Here is a 20,252-nt window from a genome sequence, read left to right as displayed (position 1 = left end):
GTCTTCCAGGAGGACATGAAATTTGTTCCTCCCAAGAGCTGGCTTTAAGTCATGGAAGCATGAAAGAAGCAGCTTCATTAACTGCTCAGTACAACACTGTAAGTGGCAGCACGCCCCAACACTTTGATTGACAGCTCTGCACAGATGTAAGCACTTCAGGCATGCCTTGATGGCTGAAAGCTGGTGGCCCCAGGAATAATAAAGTTTTCTCCAAGTACTCTCTTATTACCCTGCAGATCAACCCTATATCTGCAGTGTTTGTGAACATGATCCTTTTCCTTTAAAGGTATCTGTTAGCAGGATTTTGCTATGTAATCTGAAGACAGCAGGAGATAGAGGCTGACACACAGATTTCAGGGATGTGTCACTTGTCAAAAATGCGTGCCGTTGTTTACTAACTGTGAAGGATTTATCACTGAGAGATTAATATTGCTGGACTAGTCCAGCCACTAAGCCCCTCACTGTCTATGAACTTTGTACATGGAGAATCTGCTGTTGGCGGGATTGTCTTTCTCAGCTCTGCTTCATTCTAAATTTAAAGAGCTCTGATTGTGTCAAAACAGCTATACTCAGTAATCTAACGTATTTTTGGGACTATAAGATGCACTTTTTCCTCCAAAAATGTGTAGGAAAATGCAGGGTGCGTCTTATAGTTCGGATGTACCTGCTCTGGCTGTGGTAGGGAGGTGAGGCAGCGAGCGGCAGAGCAGCGGGTCACAGGAGGCAGGAGCCGGCGGCTGAGGCCAACTCCTGTGCATGCTGCTAAACAGAAATGAATATTCGCTGCGTTCCATGCCCAATCATACCAGGATAAAGATTGCGCCTTCTTAATCCTTCTGGCTTTTGGACCCAGTGGCAACCTCCCTCCGGCTCTAACTGACACACCTGTAACTGGGTGTTTATAGACACCCAGTTTGCTTCAGGGAGCCATCCGTGGTATTCACATTTTCCCCTTTTGAAGACTTGGAGCTATAGCAGTCAGCTTGCTTCCTCTCTGGTGCTGTTGGAGGATGATTGGTGTTACCTATCTGAGTCTACTCAACATAAGTTTCTTCCCCGTGTTTGTCTCCCTTCTTCACTTTAGAGTACAGTGGGGACTGACCAGTGCACATCACCCCCTTCCCTATTCAGGACCTAGCTCTAGGAATATACAGGGCTTAGGTTCCTGTTCAGCGATTGGTGTGAAACCAATATGGGAATGGTAGGAGAGGCAGGGTTCTATTAGATCTATTAGACTCCCCCTTTCCCTAGCATTTGGGCTTCCTTTCCTCTTCCTCTCATGTTGCACTTAGTCTTCCCACACTATGCATAACATTATCACCGGCCATGCATATTTAGGAGAAAAAAAAACTGACATGTGGTTTTATTTTTGTGTGTTTTTATCCCTTGGGCTTGTTTTGTTTCCTTTTTTCCTTTGGTTATGGATCCAGCTACAGGGCTTGCATAGCAGCTTCACTATCTGTCTCTGGAGGTGAATGACTTCTGCTATGTGGTTCAGCAGCAGCAATAGCGGCTGCACGTCGCTGATCTTGGGGTCTCTGCAGGTAGGCCAGACCAGCTGGAACCCTAGGTTGCCCTCCTGGACAGGTTTTCCAGAGGTGTAGTCAAGTTTTTTGTATTCAAGGAAGCTTGCAAACTGTAATTTAAACTCGGTCCTCAATCCTCTGGAAATGAGGAGCAACGAGTTGGTATTGTCATCTCTCTGCTGCAAGGAGATCCTCAATCCTGGGCTTTCTCTTTGCCCTAGGAATTGGTTTGTCTCCAGTCTGTGGAGGGATTTTTTTGGGCTCTATCCCTTATCTATGATGATCCTGACCAATTCTCCTTGGCTGAGTCCAGGATGCGTCACCTTCAGCAGGGGAATCGGTCAGTGGAGACGCTATTTTGGTTTACTCACCAGATATTGAGACACATCAGGGGCATCTTAAACAGGTGTTGCAAATATTAAGGGATAACAAACTATGCCAAACTAGACAAATGTGTTTTCAACATCCGTCCAGGAGGTACAGTTCTGTCATCTTCGGGTTTTCGAATGGATCCGGACAAGGTTCATGCTGTTCGTGATTGGGACCGTCCCGAGAACCTGAGGGCTCTACAACATTTTCTGGGCTGTACTAATTGTTACCGGAAATTCATCCAAAATTATTCTGTAGTTGTGAAACCCCTTGCTGACATGACAAGGAAGGGGTCTAATTTTTCCAAATGGTCGGATGCCGCCCTGCAGGCTTTTTCCTCCATAAAGAGCTTGCATGCTCTCCCCACTATTTGTCTCCCTTATTCTCTTTAGAGTAATAATAATAATAATAATAATAATTTTTATTTATATAGCGCCAACATATTCCGCAGCGCTTTACAACTTATAGAGGGGACTTGTACAGACAATAGACCTTACAGCATAACAGAAATCACAGTTCAAAACAGATACCAGGAGGAATGAGGGCCCTGCTCGCAAGCTTACAAACTATGAGGAAAAGGGGAGACACAAGAGGTGGATGGTAACAATTGCTTTAGTTATTTGGACCAGCCATAGTGTAAGGCTCGGGTGTTCATGTAAAGCTGCATGAACCAGTTAACTGCCTAAGTATGTAGCAGTACAGACACAGAGGGCTATTAACTGCATAAAGTGTATGAGAACACGATGCAAGGAACCTGATTATGTGTTTTGTTTTTTTTTCTATTTTTAATAGGCCACACAGGGATAGTTAGGTTAATGCGTTGAGGCGGTAGGCCAGTCTGAACAAATGCGTTTTTAGGGCACGCTTAAAACTGTGGGGATTGGGGATTAATCGTATTAACCTAGGTAGTGCATTCCAAAGAATCGGCGCAGCACGTGTAAAGTCTTGGAGACGGGAGTGGGAGGTTCTGATTATTGAGGATGCTAACCTGAGGTCATTAGAGTACAATGGGGACTGACCAGTGCTTATCTCTCCCTTCCCTTTTCAGGGCCTAGCTCTAGGAATATACAGGGCTTAGGTTCCTGCTTGACGATTGGTGTGGAACCAATATGAGAACGGTAGGAGAGGCAGGGTGCTATTAGATCTGCCTAATTGTCTCCACTTCTCCTTTCCCTAGTGTTTAGGCTTCCTTCTCCTCTTCCTCTCGTGTTGCACTTAGTCTTCCCACACTGTACCAGGATAGGGATGAGGGGGCCATGCATACCAGGATAGAGATGAGGGGGGCCATGCAAACCAGGATAGGGATGAGGGGGCCATGCATACCAGGGTAGGGATGAGGAGGCCATGCATGCCAGGATAGGGATGAGGGGGCCATGCATACCAGGGTAGGTATGGGGGGGCCATGCATGCCAGGATAGGGATGAGGGGGCCATATATACCAGGATAGGGATGAGGGGGCCATGCATACCAGGGTAGGGATGAGGAGGCCATGCATGCCAGGATAGGGATGAGGGGGCCATGCATACCAGGGTAGGTATGGGGGGGCCATGCATGCCAGGATAGGGATGAGGGGGCCATATATACCAGGATAGGGATGAGGGGGCCATGCATACCAGGGTAGGGATGAGGAGGCCATGCATGCCAGGATAGGGATGAGGGGGCCATGCATACCAGGGTAGGTATGAGGGGGCCATGCATGCCAGGATAGGGATGAGGGGGCCATATATACCAGGATAGGGATGAGGGGGCCATGCATACCAGGGTAGGTATGAGGGGGCCATGCATACACCAGGGTAGGTATGAGGGGGCCATGCATACCAGGATGGGGATGAGGAGATCATATATACCAGGATAGGGGATATTAGTGCAGAATTGACCACATTTTTTGCTTCAATTTTCTTTTTCTAATTTCCTGCTATATAACCTAGGTGTGTCTTATGGTCCAGTGTGTCTTATAGTCCAAAAAATACGGTAAGTAATACATCGTTGGATTCAGCTTTTTTTTTCTTTTCTTACATCAAGCTGTTATCAAATGAAGTAACAAACACTTGCTGTCAGATTCACTTTAAGTCCGATATTGTACATATTTTTGTTCTCACTGCTTCTCCATTTTGACCTACTTTTTGATAAATAATGACAATGTAATTTTCATTTGAGGTTGTTTTTATATAATTTTAAGTTCTTCTATGGAGCAGGAAAGAAATATATCTTGGTACCGTGTTAGCCAATAGATAGAAAAATATTTAGAATTGAGAGTCCTCAGTGGTTGATACCTTTTAATGGCTAACTGAAAAGATGGTAACAAATTGCAAGCTTTCGAGACTACATACGTCTCTTCATCAGGCAAAGACTAAAACAAATTCTGAAGAATCACATATTAAAATATGTGATTCTTCAGAATTTGTTTTAGTCTTTGCCTGATGAAGAGACGTATGTAGTCTCGAAAGCTTGCAATTTGTTACCATCTTTTCAGTTAGCCATTAAAAGGTATCAACCACTGAGGACTCTCAATTCTAAATATTTTTCTATGGAGCAGATAATTTTTATTATGTCATATAATGTAAAACCATAAAATTCAAAGAGGGTGTATAAAGTATATATAAATATTTCCAACATTCTGCTTTGTTGGTAATATTAGTCTGTAGCCGCACAATAACATCTGAAAAGTTAATATATAATATACAGTGGGGGGAAAAAGTATTTAGTCAGCCACCAATTGTACAAGTACTGCCACTTAAAAAGATGAGAGAGGCCTGTAATTGACATCATGGGTAGACCACAACTATGAGAGTCAAAATGAGAAAACAAATACAGAAAATCACCTTGTCTGATTGGGCAAGATTTATTCTGCAAATTATGGTGGAAGATAAGTATTTGGTCACCTAAAAACATGCAAGATCTCTGGCTCTCACAGACCTGTAACGTCTTCTTTTAGAGGCTCCTCTGTCCTCCACTCATTACCTGTAGTAATGGCACCCCGTTTGAACTTGTTATCAGTATAAAAGACACCTGTCCACAACCTCAAACAGTCACACTACAAACTCCACTATGGTGAAGACTAAAGAGCTGTCAAAGGACACCAGAAACAAAATTGTAGCTCTGCACCAGGCTGGGAAGACTGAATCTGCAATAGGCAAGCAGCTTGGTGTGATGAAATCAACTGTGGGAACAATAATAAGAAAATGGAAGATTTTGAGTGCAAACCTCCTTCCATCAGCAAGGGCATTGAAGATGAAACGTGGAGGGGTCTTTCAGCATGATAATGATCTCAAGCACACCGCCAGGGCAATGAAGGAGAGGCTTCGTAAGAAGCATATGAAGGTCCTGGAATGGCCTAGCCAGTCTCCATATCTCAACCCCATAAAAACCTTTGAAGCGAGTTGAAAATCTGTGTTGCCCAGTGACAGGCCCAAAACATCACTGCTCTAGAGGAGATCTGTATGGAGGAATGGGCCAACATACCCCCAACAGTGTGTGCCAACCTTGTGAAGACTTACAGAAAATATTTGACCTCTGTCATTGCCAACAAAGGATATATAACAAAATATTGAGATGAACTTTTGTTAAAGATCAAATACTTATTTCCACCATAATTTGCAAAATAAATCTTGCCAAATCAGACGAGGTGATTTTCTGGATTTGTTTTCTCATTTTGACTCTCATAGTTGTGGTCTACTGTTATGACCCCAATGGCAGAGGGTCTCAGGAATAACTGCTAAGTCTGCAAACACAGAAAACCAGCTCATAGGGCAGTGGTAACTGGGCTGACCATATATCTAATCCTAGCACCACAAATACCAGCAGCCGGGGAACGTTCCTACGTTGATCCTAGACGTCTCGCGCCAGCCGGAGAACTACCTAACCCTAGAAGGGAAAAGAAAGACCTTTCTTGCCTCCAGAGAAAATACCCCAAAAGTTGGATAGAAGCCCCCAACAAATAATAACGGTGAGGTAAGAGGAAAAGACAAACATAAGAATGAGCTAGGTATTTAGCAAAGAGAGGCCCACTAGCTAATAGCAGAATATAGAAAGATAACTTATATGGTCAGCAAAAAATCCTATCAAAAATATCCACACTGGAAATTCAAGAACCCCCGAACCGTCTAACGGCCCGGGGGGAGAACACCAGTCCCCTAGAGCTTCCAGCAAGGTCAGGAATCACATTTAGTACAAGCTGGACAAAAATGAGAGCAAGCAAATAACCCAAAAAACAAAGAAGCAGGACTTAGCTTAATTTTGCACGAACCAGGACCAGCAGATAGGAGCAAACAGAATGTGTCTGATAACACCGATGCCAGGCACTGGACTAAGGTTCCAGGAGGTTTATATAGCAACGCCCCTGAAGTAACGACCCAGCTGGGTGCAAACTGAGGGAAAGAAATCCCAGAGTCATATCACTAGTAACCACAAGAGGGAGCCAAAAAGTCTAATTCACAACAGTACCCCCCCCTTAAGGAGGGGTCACCGAACCCTCACCAAGACCACCAGGGCGATCGGGATGAGCAGCGTGAAAGGCACGAACTAAATCGGCCGCATGCACATCAGAGGCAACCACCCAGGAATTATCCTCCTGACCATAGCCCTTCCACTTGACCAAATACTGAAGCCTCCGCCTGGAGAGACGAGAATCCAAGATCTTCTCCACCACGTACTCCAACTCGCCCTCAACCAACACCGGAGCAGGAGGCTCAGCAGAAGGAACCACAGGCACAACGGAGCGTCGTAACAAAGACCTATGGAACACGTTGTGAATGGCAAACGAAACCGGAAGATCCAAGCGAAAGGACACTGGATTAAGGATTTCCAATATCTTGTAAGGACCGATGAAGCGAGGCTTAAATTTAGGAGAGGAGACCTTCATAGGAACAAATCGAGAAGACAGCCACACCAAATCCCCAACACGAAGTCGGGGACCCACACCGCGGCGGCGGTTGGCAAAACGCTGAGCCTTCTCCTGTGACAATTTCAAGTTATCCACCACATGATTCCAGATAAGCTGCAACCTATCCACCACAGAATCCACACCAGGGCAGTCAGAAGGCTCCACATGTCCTGAGGAAAAACGAGGATGAAAACCAGAGTTGCAGAAAAATGGCGAAACCAAAGTAGCGGAACTAGCCCGATTATTGAGGGCAAACTCAGCCAACGGCAAGAAGGTCACCCAATCATCCTGATCTGCCGAAACAAAACACCTCAAGTAAGCCTCCAGAGTCTGATTAGTTCGCTCAGTTTGTCCATTAGTCTGAGGATGAAAGGCAGACGAGAACGACAAATCAATGCCCATCCTAGCACAAAAGGATCGCCAGAACCTGGAAACAAACTGGGATCCTCTGTCAGACACAATATTCTCAGGAACACAGGAACCAGATCGGAAGAGGAAGGCAGCTTAGGCAAAGGCACCAAATGGACCATTTTTGAAAAGCGATCACATACCACCCAGATGACAGACATACCCCGAGATACCGGGAGATCAGAAATGAAATCCATGGAAATATGTGTACAAGGCCTCTTCGGGACAGGCAAGGGCAAGAGCAACCCGCTGGCACGAGAACAGCAAGGTTTAGCTCGAGCACAAGTCCCACAGGACTGCACAAATGACCGTACATCCCGTGACAAGGAAGGCCACCAAAATGACCTAGCCACCAGATCTCTGGTGCCAAAAATTCCCGGATGACCTGCCAACACCGAGGAATGAACCTCGGAAATGACTCTGCTGGTCCACTTATCAGGAACAAACAGTCTGTCAGGTGGACAAGAGTCAGGTCTACCAGCCTGAAATCTCTGCAACACACGTCGCAAATCAGGAGAAATGGCTGACAAGATAACTCCCTCTTTAAGAATACCAACAGGTTCTGTGACTCCAGGAGAGTCAGGCACAAAGCTCCTTGAAAGAGCATCAGCCTTCACATTCTTTGAACCTGGTAAATACGAGACCACAATGTCAAAACGGGAGAAAAACAATGACCAGCGGGCCTGTCTAGGATTCAGGCGCTTAGCAGACTCGAGATACATCAAATTTTTGTGATCAGTCAAGACCACCACACGATGCTTAGCACCCTCGAGCCAATGACGCCACTCCTCAAATGCCCACTTCATGGCCAGTAACTCCCGATTGCCAACATCATAATTCCGCTCAGCAGGCGAAAACTTCCTAGAGAAGAAAGCACATGGTCTCATTACCGAGCAACCAGGGCCTCTCTGTGACAAAACGGCCCCTGCCCCAATCTCAGAAGCATCCACCTCGACCTGAAAGGGAAGTGAGACATCAGGCTGGCACAAAACAGGCGCCGAAGTAAACCGGCGCTTCAACTCCTGGAATGCCTCCACGGCTGCAGGAGCCCAGTTAGCAACATCAGAACCTTTCTTGGTCATATCCGTCAAAGGTTTAACAACGCTAGAAAAATTAGCGATAAAACGACGGTAGAAGTTAGCAAAACCCAAGAACTTCTGAAGACTCTTAACTGACGTGGGTTGAGTCCACTCATGAATAGCTCGGACCTTGACTGGGTCCATCTCCACAGCAGAAGGGGAAAAAATAAACCCCAAAAAGGGAACCTTCTGTACTCCAAAGAGACACTTTGAGCCTTTAACAAACAAGGCATTCTCACGCAAAACCTGAAACACCATCCTGACCTGCTCCACATGTGAGTCCCAATCATCAGAGAAAACCAGAATATCATCCAGATAAACAATCATAAATTTATCCAGATACTTCCGGAAAATATCATGCATAAAGGACTGAAACACTGAGGGAGCATTAGAAAGCCCAAAAGGCATCACCAAGTACTCAAAATGACCTTCGGGTGTATTAAATGCAGTTTTCCATTCATCACCTTGCTTAATGCGCACAAGGTTGTACGCACCACGAAGATCTATCTTGGTGAACCACTTGGCACCTTTAATCCAGGGCAAACAAGTCCGACAACAGAGGCAAAGGATACTGAAATTTTACAGTGATTTTATTCAGAAGCCGATAGTCAATACAAGGTCTCAAAGATCCGTCCTTCTTGGCCACAAAAAAGAATCCCGCACCAAGAGGGGAAGAGGAAGGACGGATATGCCCCTTCTCCAGAGACTCCTTGATATACGAACGCATTGCGGCATGCTCAGGTACAGACAGATTAAATAATCTTCCCTTAGGAAATTTACTACCTGGAATCAAATCTATGGCGCAGTCATAGTCCCTATGAGGAGGCAGAGCACTGGATCTGGACTCGCTGAATACATCCTGAAAATCAGACAAATACTCAGGAACTTCCGAAGGAGTAGAGGAAGCAATAGACACCGGCGGGGAATCAGCATGAATTCCCTGACAGCCCCAACTTGACACAGACATTGCCTTCCAATCCAAAACTGGATTGTGGGTCTGTAACCATGGCAGACCCAAAACGACCAAATCATGCATTTTATGCAGAACAAGAAAACGAATCACCTCCCGATGTTCAGGAGTCATGCACATGGTCACCTGCGTCCAAAACTGCGGTTTATTTTCCGCCAATGGCGTAGCATCAATACCTCTAAGAGGAATAGGATTTACTAACGGTTCAAGAACAAAACCACAGCGCTTGGCAAATGACAGATCCATAAGACTCAGGGCAGCACCTGAATCCACAAACGCCATAACAGGGTAAGAAGACAAAGAGCAAATTAAAGTCACAGACAAAATAAATTTAGGTTGCAAATTACCAATGGCGAAAGGACTAACAACCCTTGTTAGGCGTTTAGAGCATGCTGATATAACATGTGTAGAATCACCACAGTAAAAACACAACCCATTCTGACGTCTATGATTTTTCCGTTCATTTCTAGTCTGAATTCTATCACATTGCATTAAATCAGGTGTTTGTTCAGACAACACCACCAGAGGATTAGCGGTTTTGCGCTCCCGCAAACGCCGGTCAATTTGAATAGCAAGCGCCATAGAATCATTCAGACTTGTAGGAATGGGGAAACCCACCATCACATTCTTAATGGCTTCAGAAAGGCCATTTCTGAAGTTTGCGGCCAGAGCACACTCATTCCACTGAGTAAGCACGGACCATTTCCGAAATTTTTGGCAATACACTTCAGCTTCATCCTGACCCTGAGAAATAGCCAGCAAGGCTTTTTCTGCCTGAATTTCAAGATTGGGTTCCTCGTAAAGCAATCCGAGCGCCAGAAAAAACGCATCAATATTTGCCAATGCCGGATCTCCTGGCGCTAGCGAGAAAGCCCAATCCTGAGGGTCGCCCCGCAAAAAAGAAATAACAATTTTAACTTGCTGAGCTGAATCTCCAGATGAACGGGGTCTCAGAGAAAGAAACAATTTACAATTATTCTGGAAATTCCTAAACCTAAATCGATCTCCAGAAAACAATTCCGGAATAGGTATTTTAGGTTCAGACATAGGACTACTGGTAACAAAATCTTGGATGCCCTGCACACGAGCTGCCAGCTGGTTTACACTTGTAATCAAGGTCTGGACATTCATGTCTGCAGCAAGCACAAGCCACTCAAAGGTAAAGGGGAGGAAGAGAGGAAAGAAAAAAAAAAAAAACTCAGAATTTCCTTTCTTATTATCCCACTTCAGCAATGCATTAAACATTCAATGTTGGCCTGGCATACTGTTATGACCCCAATGGCAGAGGGTCTCAGGAATAACTGCTAAGTCTGCAAACACAGAAAACCAGCTCATAGGGCAGTGGTAACTGGGCTGACCATATATCTAATCCTAGCACCACAAATACCAGCAGCCGGGGAACGTTCCTACGTTGATCCTAGACGTCTCGCGCCAGCCGGAGAACTACCTAACCCTAGAAGGGAAAAGAAAGACCTTTCTTGCCTCCAGAGAAAATACCCCAAAAGTTGGATAGAAGCCCCCAACAAATAATAACGGTGAGGTAAGAGGAAAAGACAAACATAAGAATGAGCTAGGTATTTAGCAAAGAGAGGCCCACTAGCTAATAGCAGAATATAGAAAGATAACTTATATGGTCAGCAAAAAATCCTATCAAAAATATCCACACTGGAAATTCAAGAACCCCCGAACCGTCTAACGGCCCGGGGGGAGAACACCAGTCCCCTAGAGCTTCCAGCAAGGTCAGGAATCACATTTAGTACAAGCTGGACAAAAATGAGAGCAAGCAAATAACCCAAAAAACAAAGAAGCAGGACTTAGCTTAATTTTGCACGAACCAGGACCAGCAGATAGGAGCAAACAGAATGTGTCTGATAACACCGATGCCAGGCACTGGACTAAGGTTCCAGGAGGTTTATATAGCAACGCCCCTGAAGTAACGACCCAGCTGGGTGCAAACTGAGGGAAAGAAATCCCAGAGTCATATCACTAGTAACCACAAGAGGGAGCCAAAAAGTCTAATTCATAACAGTCTACCTATGATGTCAATTACAGGCCTCTCTCATCTCACCCCACTCTACATTTATTGATATAAGATCCTGTCATAGTAAATTAAACCAACTTACCACTATGATGTTCATGAAGTAACCTCCAATTAAGGCATAGACTCCCCCAGATGCCCCTACCAGTGCAAGGTGTGGGTCAAAGATGGAACTAGCCAGGGATCCTAATCACAAAAGTAGAAAAAGTTATACACTGCTTAGAATATGACATTACTGAATAATGGGTGCACCTTTCTGAATATTAACATATATTATACACCCCACCAGGAACAGAGATGGAGATGTACAATAAATAAAAATCTCAATATAGAATGGATGCAATGATGCCAGCTTCAGCAGATCCTAAAAATAAACTATAGGTACATTTTTATAAAAAAAACAAACCTACTTCTGGAGTGTGCATCTTATTCATGAGTCCCTCACTTGCATTCCTTGCTCTCATACCACTGATTGACAGAAATATAGGCATTAGCATATCTATTAATATATGGAAACTTGTGACCATTAGGCCACATTCACACAAAAGTATTTTTGCATCAGTATTTCATCTGTGTTTGTATGCCAAAACCAGGAGTGTCTCCAAAACACAGAATAGGTGTCAATCTTTAAATTATTGTAATGATTCCAACCCTCAGTGTGTCTTAGGAGGCAGTGATTGACAGCTTAGTCATCCAGTCTGGTGCACAGGCATGCTGAGCTGTCTGTGGAGTGATTGACAACTCAGTCATCCAGTCTTTAGCAGGGGTGTGCTGAGCTGTCTGTGCAGTGCTTGATAGTTCAGTCATCCAGTCTGATGCAGGGGCATCCAGAGATGTCTGTGCGGTGATTTACAGCTCAGCCGTCCAGTTTGGTGCAGGGGTGTGCTTAGCTGTCTGTGCAGTGATTGACAGCTCAGTTGTCCAGTCTGGTGCAGGGGCGTGCTGAGATGTCTGTTTTTATTGGCAGCTCGGCCATCCATTCTGAGACTGGGAGGTGCTGAGCTCTCGCCAGATGCTCCATGTTCTCTTGATTGCTCAGTTATTTAACTGTGCTGGCAGTCCCAGATAGCTACTTGTAGCTTCAGCTCTAAGTGGATTATTTTCTCTGTGCCTAGTGCCTTGCTTCTTATCACTGCCTGATCTTCGAACTCGTTCTAACTATCCTTTGTCTAATCCTGTTTCTCTGATCTGCTATCCTCCCAGTATTTTGACCTCAGACCTTTAATTGACAATGCCTTTGTCTTGTCCCTCCGACGTATCCTCCTGGTTATTGACCTTGGACTCCTTGACTACCCCGACTCACTGCTTGTCAATGAGAAGTGACTCACAATTATAGTTTCTCTCTGTAAGTTCCACTCCTGGTTTGGTCATATAAACATTGTAGGGAACCAGGAGGTATAGTCCTGAATGATAGGTATATGTAATCAAAGTGGCTGGCCTCAGTTCTGCAAGTTCCGGGGAAAAAAAGATTTAGCAACTATAGGTTTCTGAGGATTTATGAGCGCCCAAACAGCCTGGGTGGGAATGGTCCCTCTTAGGTGGGAATGATCGCTCCCATACTTCCAATCCAGATTTTGCAGCTCCTATAAAAGGCTGTTGAATTGTTTTAGGTGTGTGGTGGGAGCTAGTGAATCACCAGTGAGTGTCAGGCATGCTGAGACTATAAAGATCTATGCTGCTGTCTAGGTGAGACCCTATTTGTTTTACCTTATTTCTTTGCTTTACAAAACTGATGCAAAAATACTGATGTGTGAATGAGGTTTTAACTGCAGGCACAAGACTGAGGTGGATTTAAGTAATAGATAGTTTCAGGATTAATAATTAAATATTAATCCCTAAATTACTGAAGACCAGCAGGCATATTACCAGAAAAATTATCACTAACCTGGAAATCATCCTATTTAAAAACATATGTTGACAAACATATAAAATATGATGATAGAGAATTCTGCTTTGCTTTTCAGCATATTTGCCCACAGCTATTTACAAGAAACGCATAAGAGAAATTTCGCTTCTGTCAGTCAGCTGCATTAGGGTGGGGGAGACAAGTGCCTCATAACTATGATGGACACACAACTCAGTCTTTACATTTATTATTGTGGTATTAAAATCATTCGAGTTAAAATTGGCACAAATATCATTAACCTTTTATGACCGGAGGTATTTCCATTTTCGTTTTTTGCTCCCCTTCTTCCCAGAGCCATAACTTTTTTATTTTTCGGTCCATATGGCCATGTGAGGGTTTGTTTTTTGCACGACAATTTGTACTTTTGAACGACACCATTGGTTTTAACATATATAGTGTACTGGAAAACAGAAAACAAAACTCAAAGTGCGGTGAAATTGCAAAAAAAGTGCAATTCCACAATTGTTTTTTGTTTCGCTTTTTACTGTGTTCACTAAATGTTAAAACTAACCAGTCATTATGATTCTCCAGGTCAATACGAGTTCATAGACACCAAAAATGTATAGGTTCTTTTTTATCTAAGTAGTGAAAAAAAATTCCAAAGTTTGTTAAAAAAAAAAGTTTGCTAAATGCCGCTGTCAGAGTTTGACAGTGGAATTTAACGGGTTAACAGCTGCGGGAGGATCGCGATACCTCCCGTGGCTGTTAGCGGCACATGTCAGCTGTTCAAAACAGCTGATATGTGCCCCCAAAAATGTGGGCTCACCGTCGGAGCACACATCAAAGGGAGGGTGTCCGACATCGGCGTATTATTACGCCCGATGTCGGAAAGGGGTTAAAGTGAAGCCTCACCTTTGTATACCAGTCATTATAGTTTGTGTGAATATACTAAGGACAGGATTACTGCTGGCAGTATGGTGTTAATAAGTCAATCAGAGCCATATGCTATTCACAGCAACATACCCTTGTGTATTTAAAGGGGTTTTCCCATAAGCAAAAGTTAATTTTAATCAACAGATCTTGGAATAATAATAATTTCCACAATTGGATGTGTTTAAATAAAATATTTCTGTGTGAGATAATCTTATAAATGTGTACCTGCTATGTACTGTGTAATGTCTGTGTCTGACCGTACAAGTCTCATGGGCAGAGGAGGAAACAAAAGAGAGTATACAGACATTACAGCAGGGAATCATAGTTGATTCTTTCTTTGATGTAAAACATTGTTTAAAAACAGGCAGTGAAATGTTTCACCTCACAAAAAAAATCAACTGTGATCCCCTGCTGTATTGTCTGTATACTCTCTTTTTCTTCCCCCTGCCCAGGAACTCTGGTATGATCAGACCATATCCCTGCATCGTCAGACACAGCCATTACACAGTACATAGCAGGGCCACATTCAGGGCTGCCACCAGGAATTTTCATAGCTCCATACTGGCAAATTTTTTGGACCCCCATTGAGACTCCGCTCAGGCTCCACCCCAGCTCCACCTCCACCCCTCGAACCTTCCACAGTCCCACCACCCACTTTTGGAAAAACTCCACTTCTGCACCACAACCTAACCAATCACACAGTTCCAATCAAACACCATATCACATACTTAGCCATCAGCTTTTGTTTTGGACAAAATATTTTTATAAGCCGCCACCACAACAAGGGAGACTCTTTTGGCTGGGCTCTACTTTACTCTAACTTATTAAAAATTTCTTACAATATTCAATACTCTTTTTAGGTATATATTTATTTATTTTTCTTTAAGGGAATGTGTCATATACATTAAAATGATCAATAATGCCACATACAAGGGACAAATATTACTGCCACATAGTGACTGAATAATACCATGTACAAGGCACAAATAACACTACATCATGACCAGATCACAATTTACCATCAAATAGTAACCGAATAATACCACATACAAGGCACAAATAACACCACTTCATGACCAGATTAAATATCATCACATAGTGACCGAATAATAAAACATACAAGGGACAAATACCACCACACCATGACCACATCACGACTCACCATCACATATTGACAGAATAATACCGCATACAATGAACAAATACCGACACACCGTGACCAGACCACATATTACCACAGAAGCTCTGTATATAGTGTATAGTGTACAGGTAATACAGTGATCACCAGTGACATTTGTGAGGCAGTGAGGAGGATCATATGCAAGGGTCGATATGTGTCTGCCAGAATGCGGACAGAGTCCTATTAAACCCACTGGAGTGCCTTGTGTTCACAGCAGGACGCCTGTGAGTCACAAGGCAAAATAAAAGAAAGATTGGATTGAGTCCAAGTAGTGACTCAGTCAGATTTTTAGGAAAACCCATTAAGGGCTTTTATTTTTAGAGAGGTTTGCAGGTTTGGTAGTGGGGTGAATCCCTCTCTCCACTCTGAGTTTTGGATGTGGCTCTACGGCCACGATTCCATTTAAACCTGTCAGTTTTGCCTTCAGTGTGTCAGGGTTGGAGTTTGCAAGCTGCAGAGCTGTTGGCTCTGCAACATCTGGCTTGTGTGAAGTGAACACAGAGCCAAGGGAAGAAAAACACCTGGCGCCCCTCGGCGTGAAACGGTGGTGCAGTCACCCACGGCAATCAGTCTCGGATATGGACTCTTGATGCCTCAGCTGCAATCCGGAGGATACCGTTTGCTTTTCATTTGTGAGTTTTTTTGGACATTAGAGATTTTTGCTTTGAACTTTACTGGGTCACGGCATCATTACCTCACGGTGTGAACACCACCGCATTACACATTATCCACAGGATCTCTGTATATACTATTACTATGTGTACAGGTAACACACTGACTCATCAGTGACGTCTGTAGTTCAAGTAATTCATCCTCGTTTTTCTTCTTCATCCAGTGCAGACTGCTATCATTTCTTCCAGCCAGGAATTGGCTCTGCAGAAAATAACACATAGTTACCTATAGTGGATCGCTTCCAGAGAACTTTCCTCGCTTTTTCCCCAACTACATCAGATGAAGAAAAGAGTGACATAGACATTCCGAATAAATAATCATTATTTGCTGTAACCCTTCCCCCCAGTCTTATTTCAGCATTATTTACTCTCTCACACCCCAGTCTCAATTCATCCCCATTTGCTGTTCCCACCCCCAGTCTCAATTCATCACCATTTGCTGTACCCCACTCCCAGTCTCAAATCATTTGTTGTCACCACCCCCCAGTCTCAATTCATCATTATTTGCTGTCCCCAGCCCCAGTCTCATTTCATCACCATTTGCTGTACCCACACCAAGTCTCAATTCTTCACCATTTGCTGTACCCCATCCCCCAGTCTCAGTTCATCACCATTTCGCTACACCCCATCCCTCAGTCTCAGTTCACTATTTTGCTGTACCCCATCCCCCAGCCTCAATTAATCATTATTTGCTGTCCCCAACCACCAGTTTCAATTCATCATCATTCACTGTACCCCACCCCCTAGTCTCAATTCATACTCATTTGCCTCCCCCCTTCCCACACTCTTTTAATTCATTTTATTAAAAAAAAATAAAAAAAGTCATACTTACCTCTCAGACGATTCCTCTGCAGGCGTAGCTCCACTTCGGCTATCTTCTTTGCGAGTGGCGCTCATACATGCCAGCATGTATGCGATGACGTAAGTGCGTACACACCATCACAGAAGAGGCAGAGGAAGCCATGGAACTGCATGGCTGTTCTGTATTGATGGCCGTGCAGCACCAGGCAGCAAAGCTCCTAGCTCCAACATGTGCGTAACCTATGGCGGCGTTTTTTATTTATTTATTTAATGCAATGTGTAGTAAAAAATAATATTAAAATATTACATAGATGTTAGACTGCATTTCTGACTGCATACCCAATATCATCCAAAGTTGAGGTTTGATTGTATTAACCCCAATGCAGTTAATGTAAAAATTAATATTTACAGAGTATTTGGTGAGTATCTTTCATCAGTATTAATACACCAAAATCAGAAGAAAAACTGTAATGAAAAGGATCACCCTTGTTCTGTGTTTTGGAGCCATTCCCGATTTTGGCTTACTAACACAAAGGAAACGCTGAATAAAAATACTGATGTGAATATGGCCTTAGACTTGCAGTAACACTGACCTCCAAGGACTCCTGCAATGTAGACTAACCCAACTCGATGTCCTTTATGGACCATTTCCAACGGGATTCCAAGAAAAAGCTGGAGAAAGAGATTCCCGATAATATGTTGTACTCTTTGGGAAAACAAACATAGAAATATGGTTTAGAAAACTGTCAGCCAGGTTTTCTGTAATGTCAGACTGTCACACATAGATGGTAGGTTCCTTCTTTATCTTTTATTTTTATTTATAAAACTGTGCAGATGAGATTGTGGGACTTCTTGCATAAATATGAAATGTGCTCACTATGAGCTTATTAGCTAGGCCTAAGGTTAGGGTTTATTTAATTGTTCCATGAAGGGCGTATTCATTTGTATTCTTTTATTTTTTCAGATGGTTCCATAAGCACTTTCCCTACAGCATAATGGTACTTGCATTAACATGCCTCTGTATAGCAGGGTCTGTATGAATTCCTGTCAGTATTCATAGTAATAGAAAGGAATTCACTACCAGTAACTATACGTCTGTTACTTCTTTACATTATATGTGAGAGACAAGATACTGTATTCCAGCTTTCATTCTTACCCTGCATGAACCAACATGTAAGATGCAAACCTCCATGCTTCCTCTCGCTTATCTGGTCGGTATATAAATGGACTGTTATTTATACCAGTATCCAGAGTGATCCATTGTTTCTGTGGCATCCATACTGCATAGTATATGAAAACACCCAGCTAGATAAATGGAAACAAATAGGGACATTAGCTGGCATGATTTCATGAAGACCACATAAATTTCCACTTCCATCCTCCAGTGCCAATCACACAGCACCATCTACATACGTGGTCAAAATTGTTGGTATCCCTCGTCTAATGACAGAAAAAAACCACAATGGTCACAGAAATAACTTGAATCTGATAAACGTAATAATAAATAAAAAAAATCTATAAAAATTAACAAATGAAAGTCAGACATTGGTTAGCCCTGTTGCTTTGCAGCGCCGGGGTCCTGGGTTCAAATCCCACCAAGGACAACACCTGCAAGGAGTTTGTATGTTTTCCCCATGTTTATGTGGATGTTCTTGTATTTCCTCCTACATTCCAAAGACAGTGATAGGGAAATTAGATTGTGAGCCCCAATGGGGACAGCAATGATAATGTCGCTGTGGAATATATTGGTAATATATAAGCAAATCATAATCAATAAAAAATAATTTACTATGCAGTATACATTTCCAGCGGGATTGAAATCTGTTAGTGTCCATCTTAGTTGAAGGACAGAATTTCTTTATCCCATTTTTTTCACTCATTTCATAATGAAAATGGAAGAAGCATAATGTTAGAGCTATTATATTACGCTGCTAATCTATGATGCTTGATAAAATATATCTTGAATGCAATCACATTGCAGACGTGCAGAGATGCTGGCAGATGTGTTCACTGCTTATTTACTGTTTAACGTGTATCACTTTATAATTATGATCAAGTGTCATGGGGTTACCGCAACAGAGTGGAGCCAGAGGACCACAGCGTCTGATTGCTCCCACTCCGGCACTGAGAAGAAGCATTTCTTCATCATCATATTAAATGTGTTTATTTCTTCTGGCAGAACAAGGGTTAATCGGCCATGCTTGGAATTGCTGTGCTCGATTAGCCACTCCTTTCACCTATGTAATCTGGGCTCTGCTACTAATCCTCGTCAGAGCGAGCTTTTGCAGCATGGCTAATGGAGGGAAAGGAGTTGGTATGAGGAGAGTTGCAGGAGTTATTTGCAATAGCTCTGGTATGGGGCTGTTTGGTTCACTGTTATCCACTACCACGCAGTGTCCACAGCCGATTGAATAACCACAGACAACAGGTCTCGGGGATAACAGCTGCTTTACTTCAGCAGAACAGAGGGATATAACATGGAAATAGTAGTTTACAGTTCATGGGGGGATTCCATGTCCAATACAGTTCAGGATTGGATTCTGGCGCAGAATTGAGGTTCCAGAGCTTTAAGAACTTGTTTTAGTTAGAAGCAGTACTTATAATTATAAGAGAGTTCAAAGTCTCTTGGTTGCATGAAGGCAGAAGTGGGAATACATTGCAATATGTACAGACCTGAAATCCCGCATTCATTTTCTCAGCTGGTCACGGTACGTGCAGAAATATACTTGAAGTAAATAACGAATAATTTGCGGTGAGGCGGGGGACCCTCGATTTCCTCAACAAGCGGAGCAATAGGTTCTTCTGTACTCATTTAGCGTGACCTAATGCTGGAGAAACACGCCTTAAACCAGACAGCGGGGATCCAGGGTTAAAAGGGTTAAAATCCTTTTGGTTGTAGAAGTCAGGGGAAGATCCAAGGCATTAGGCCTGGCTAGAAGTCTTGAGATGAAGAGAAGGATGAACCTCCAGGCTCCAAGCCTGGAGGGGTCAGGAGTACCCTCACCGGAGGTCTGCTCTGGGTCACATCTTTCCAGAACTCTGTCTTGTCTGCCCAGAGACTGGAGGTAGCTCCTCCCATTGAACCATGGTGACAGGGTCACTGACCAATAGGATAACTCTCAATTCTTGTGTCAGACTTCACATTGTGAGATTAATATATAAAGCAACACAACAAATGAAAAGTGCACTTGATAGAACACTGAAACACATACCTGAGGAATATATGCGATTAGTGAGTTTTTGATTCATTTAAACCATATAACAGTATAACTTAGACAATATAACAAGAGGATAACTTAGGAGTGAGTTGCAGTGTACAGAAGCTACTCACAGTCCAGGGTTACTTAAAGGGACGGACACACTCTGGACCTGGTCACTACATAATAGCAACTGTTGTTTGGTTTGTACATGTGGTAACTCCTTATCCTCTATTTTGTTTTTTGCCCCTTCCTGCACAACCCGGTGGATTCTTCTGTTATATCTGATTGAATATTTTGTTTGTCTGGAGTTTTCAGTTAACCCTTGTCTGTGGTGCCTTGTTTGTCGGGT

At 43.3% G+C, this 20,252-nt stretch overlaps 1 protein-coding gene across 2 annotated transcripts in view; it reads right to left on the bottom strand.

Annotated features, from left to right (window-relative positions):
• RHBDL2 (rhomboid like 2) overlaps window positions 1-20,252 on the bottom strand; it is an 82,765-nt gene that overhangs the window by 47,002 nt on the left and 15,511 nt on the right. For both annotated transcript variants that reach the window (XM_077295930.1, XM_077295931.1), the window contains exons 3-5: window positions 17,860-18,008; window positions 17,297-17,409; window positions 11,358-11,458 (exon numbers count right to left, since the gene is read on the bottom strand). In XM_077295930.1, the coding sequence (XP_077152045.1) occupies window positions 11,358-11,458; window positions 17,297-17,409; window positions 17,860-18,008 (363 nt within the window). The remainder of the gene's footprint in view (window positions 1-11,357; window positions 11,459-17,296; window positions 17,410-17,859; window positions 18,009-20,252) is intronic.

The sequence above is a fragment of the Ranitomeya variabilis genome, chromosome 3 (genome assembly GCF_051348905.1).
Source record: "Ranitomeya variabilis isolate aRanVar5 chromosome 3, aRanVar5.hap1, whole genome shotgun sequence".
Classification (NCBI taxonomy): Eukaryota; Metazoa; Chordata; class Amphibia; order Anura; family Dendrobatidae; genus Ranitomeya; species Ranitomeya variabilis.
Note: the sequence above shows the minus strand (reverse complement) of the source record. Positions and strands in the feature narration are given on the sequence as shown.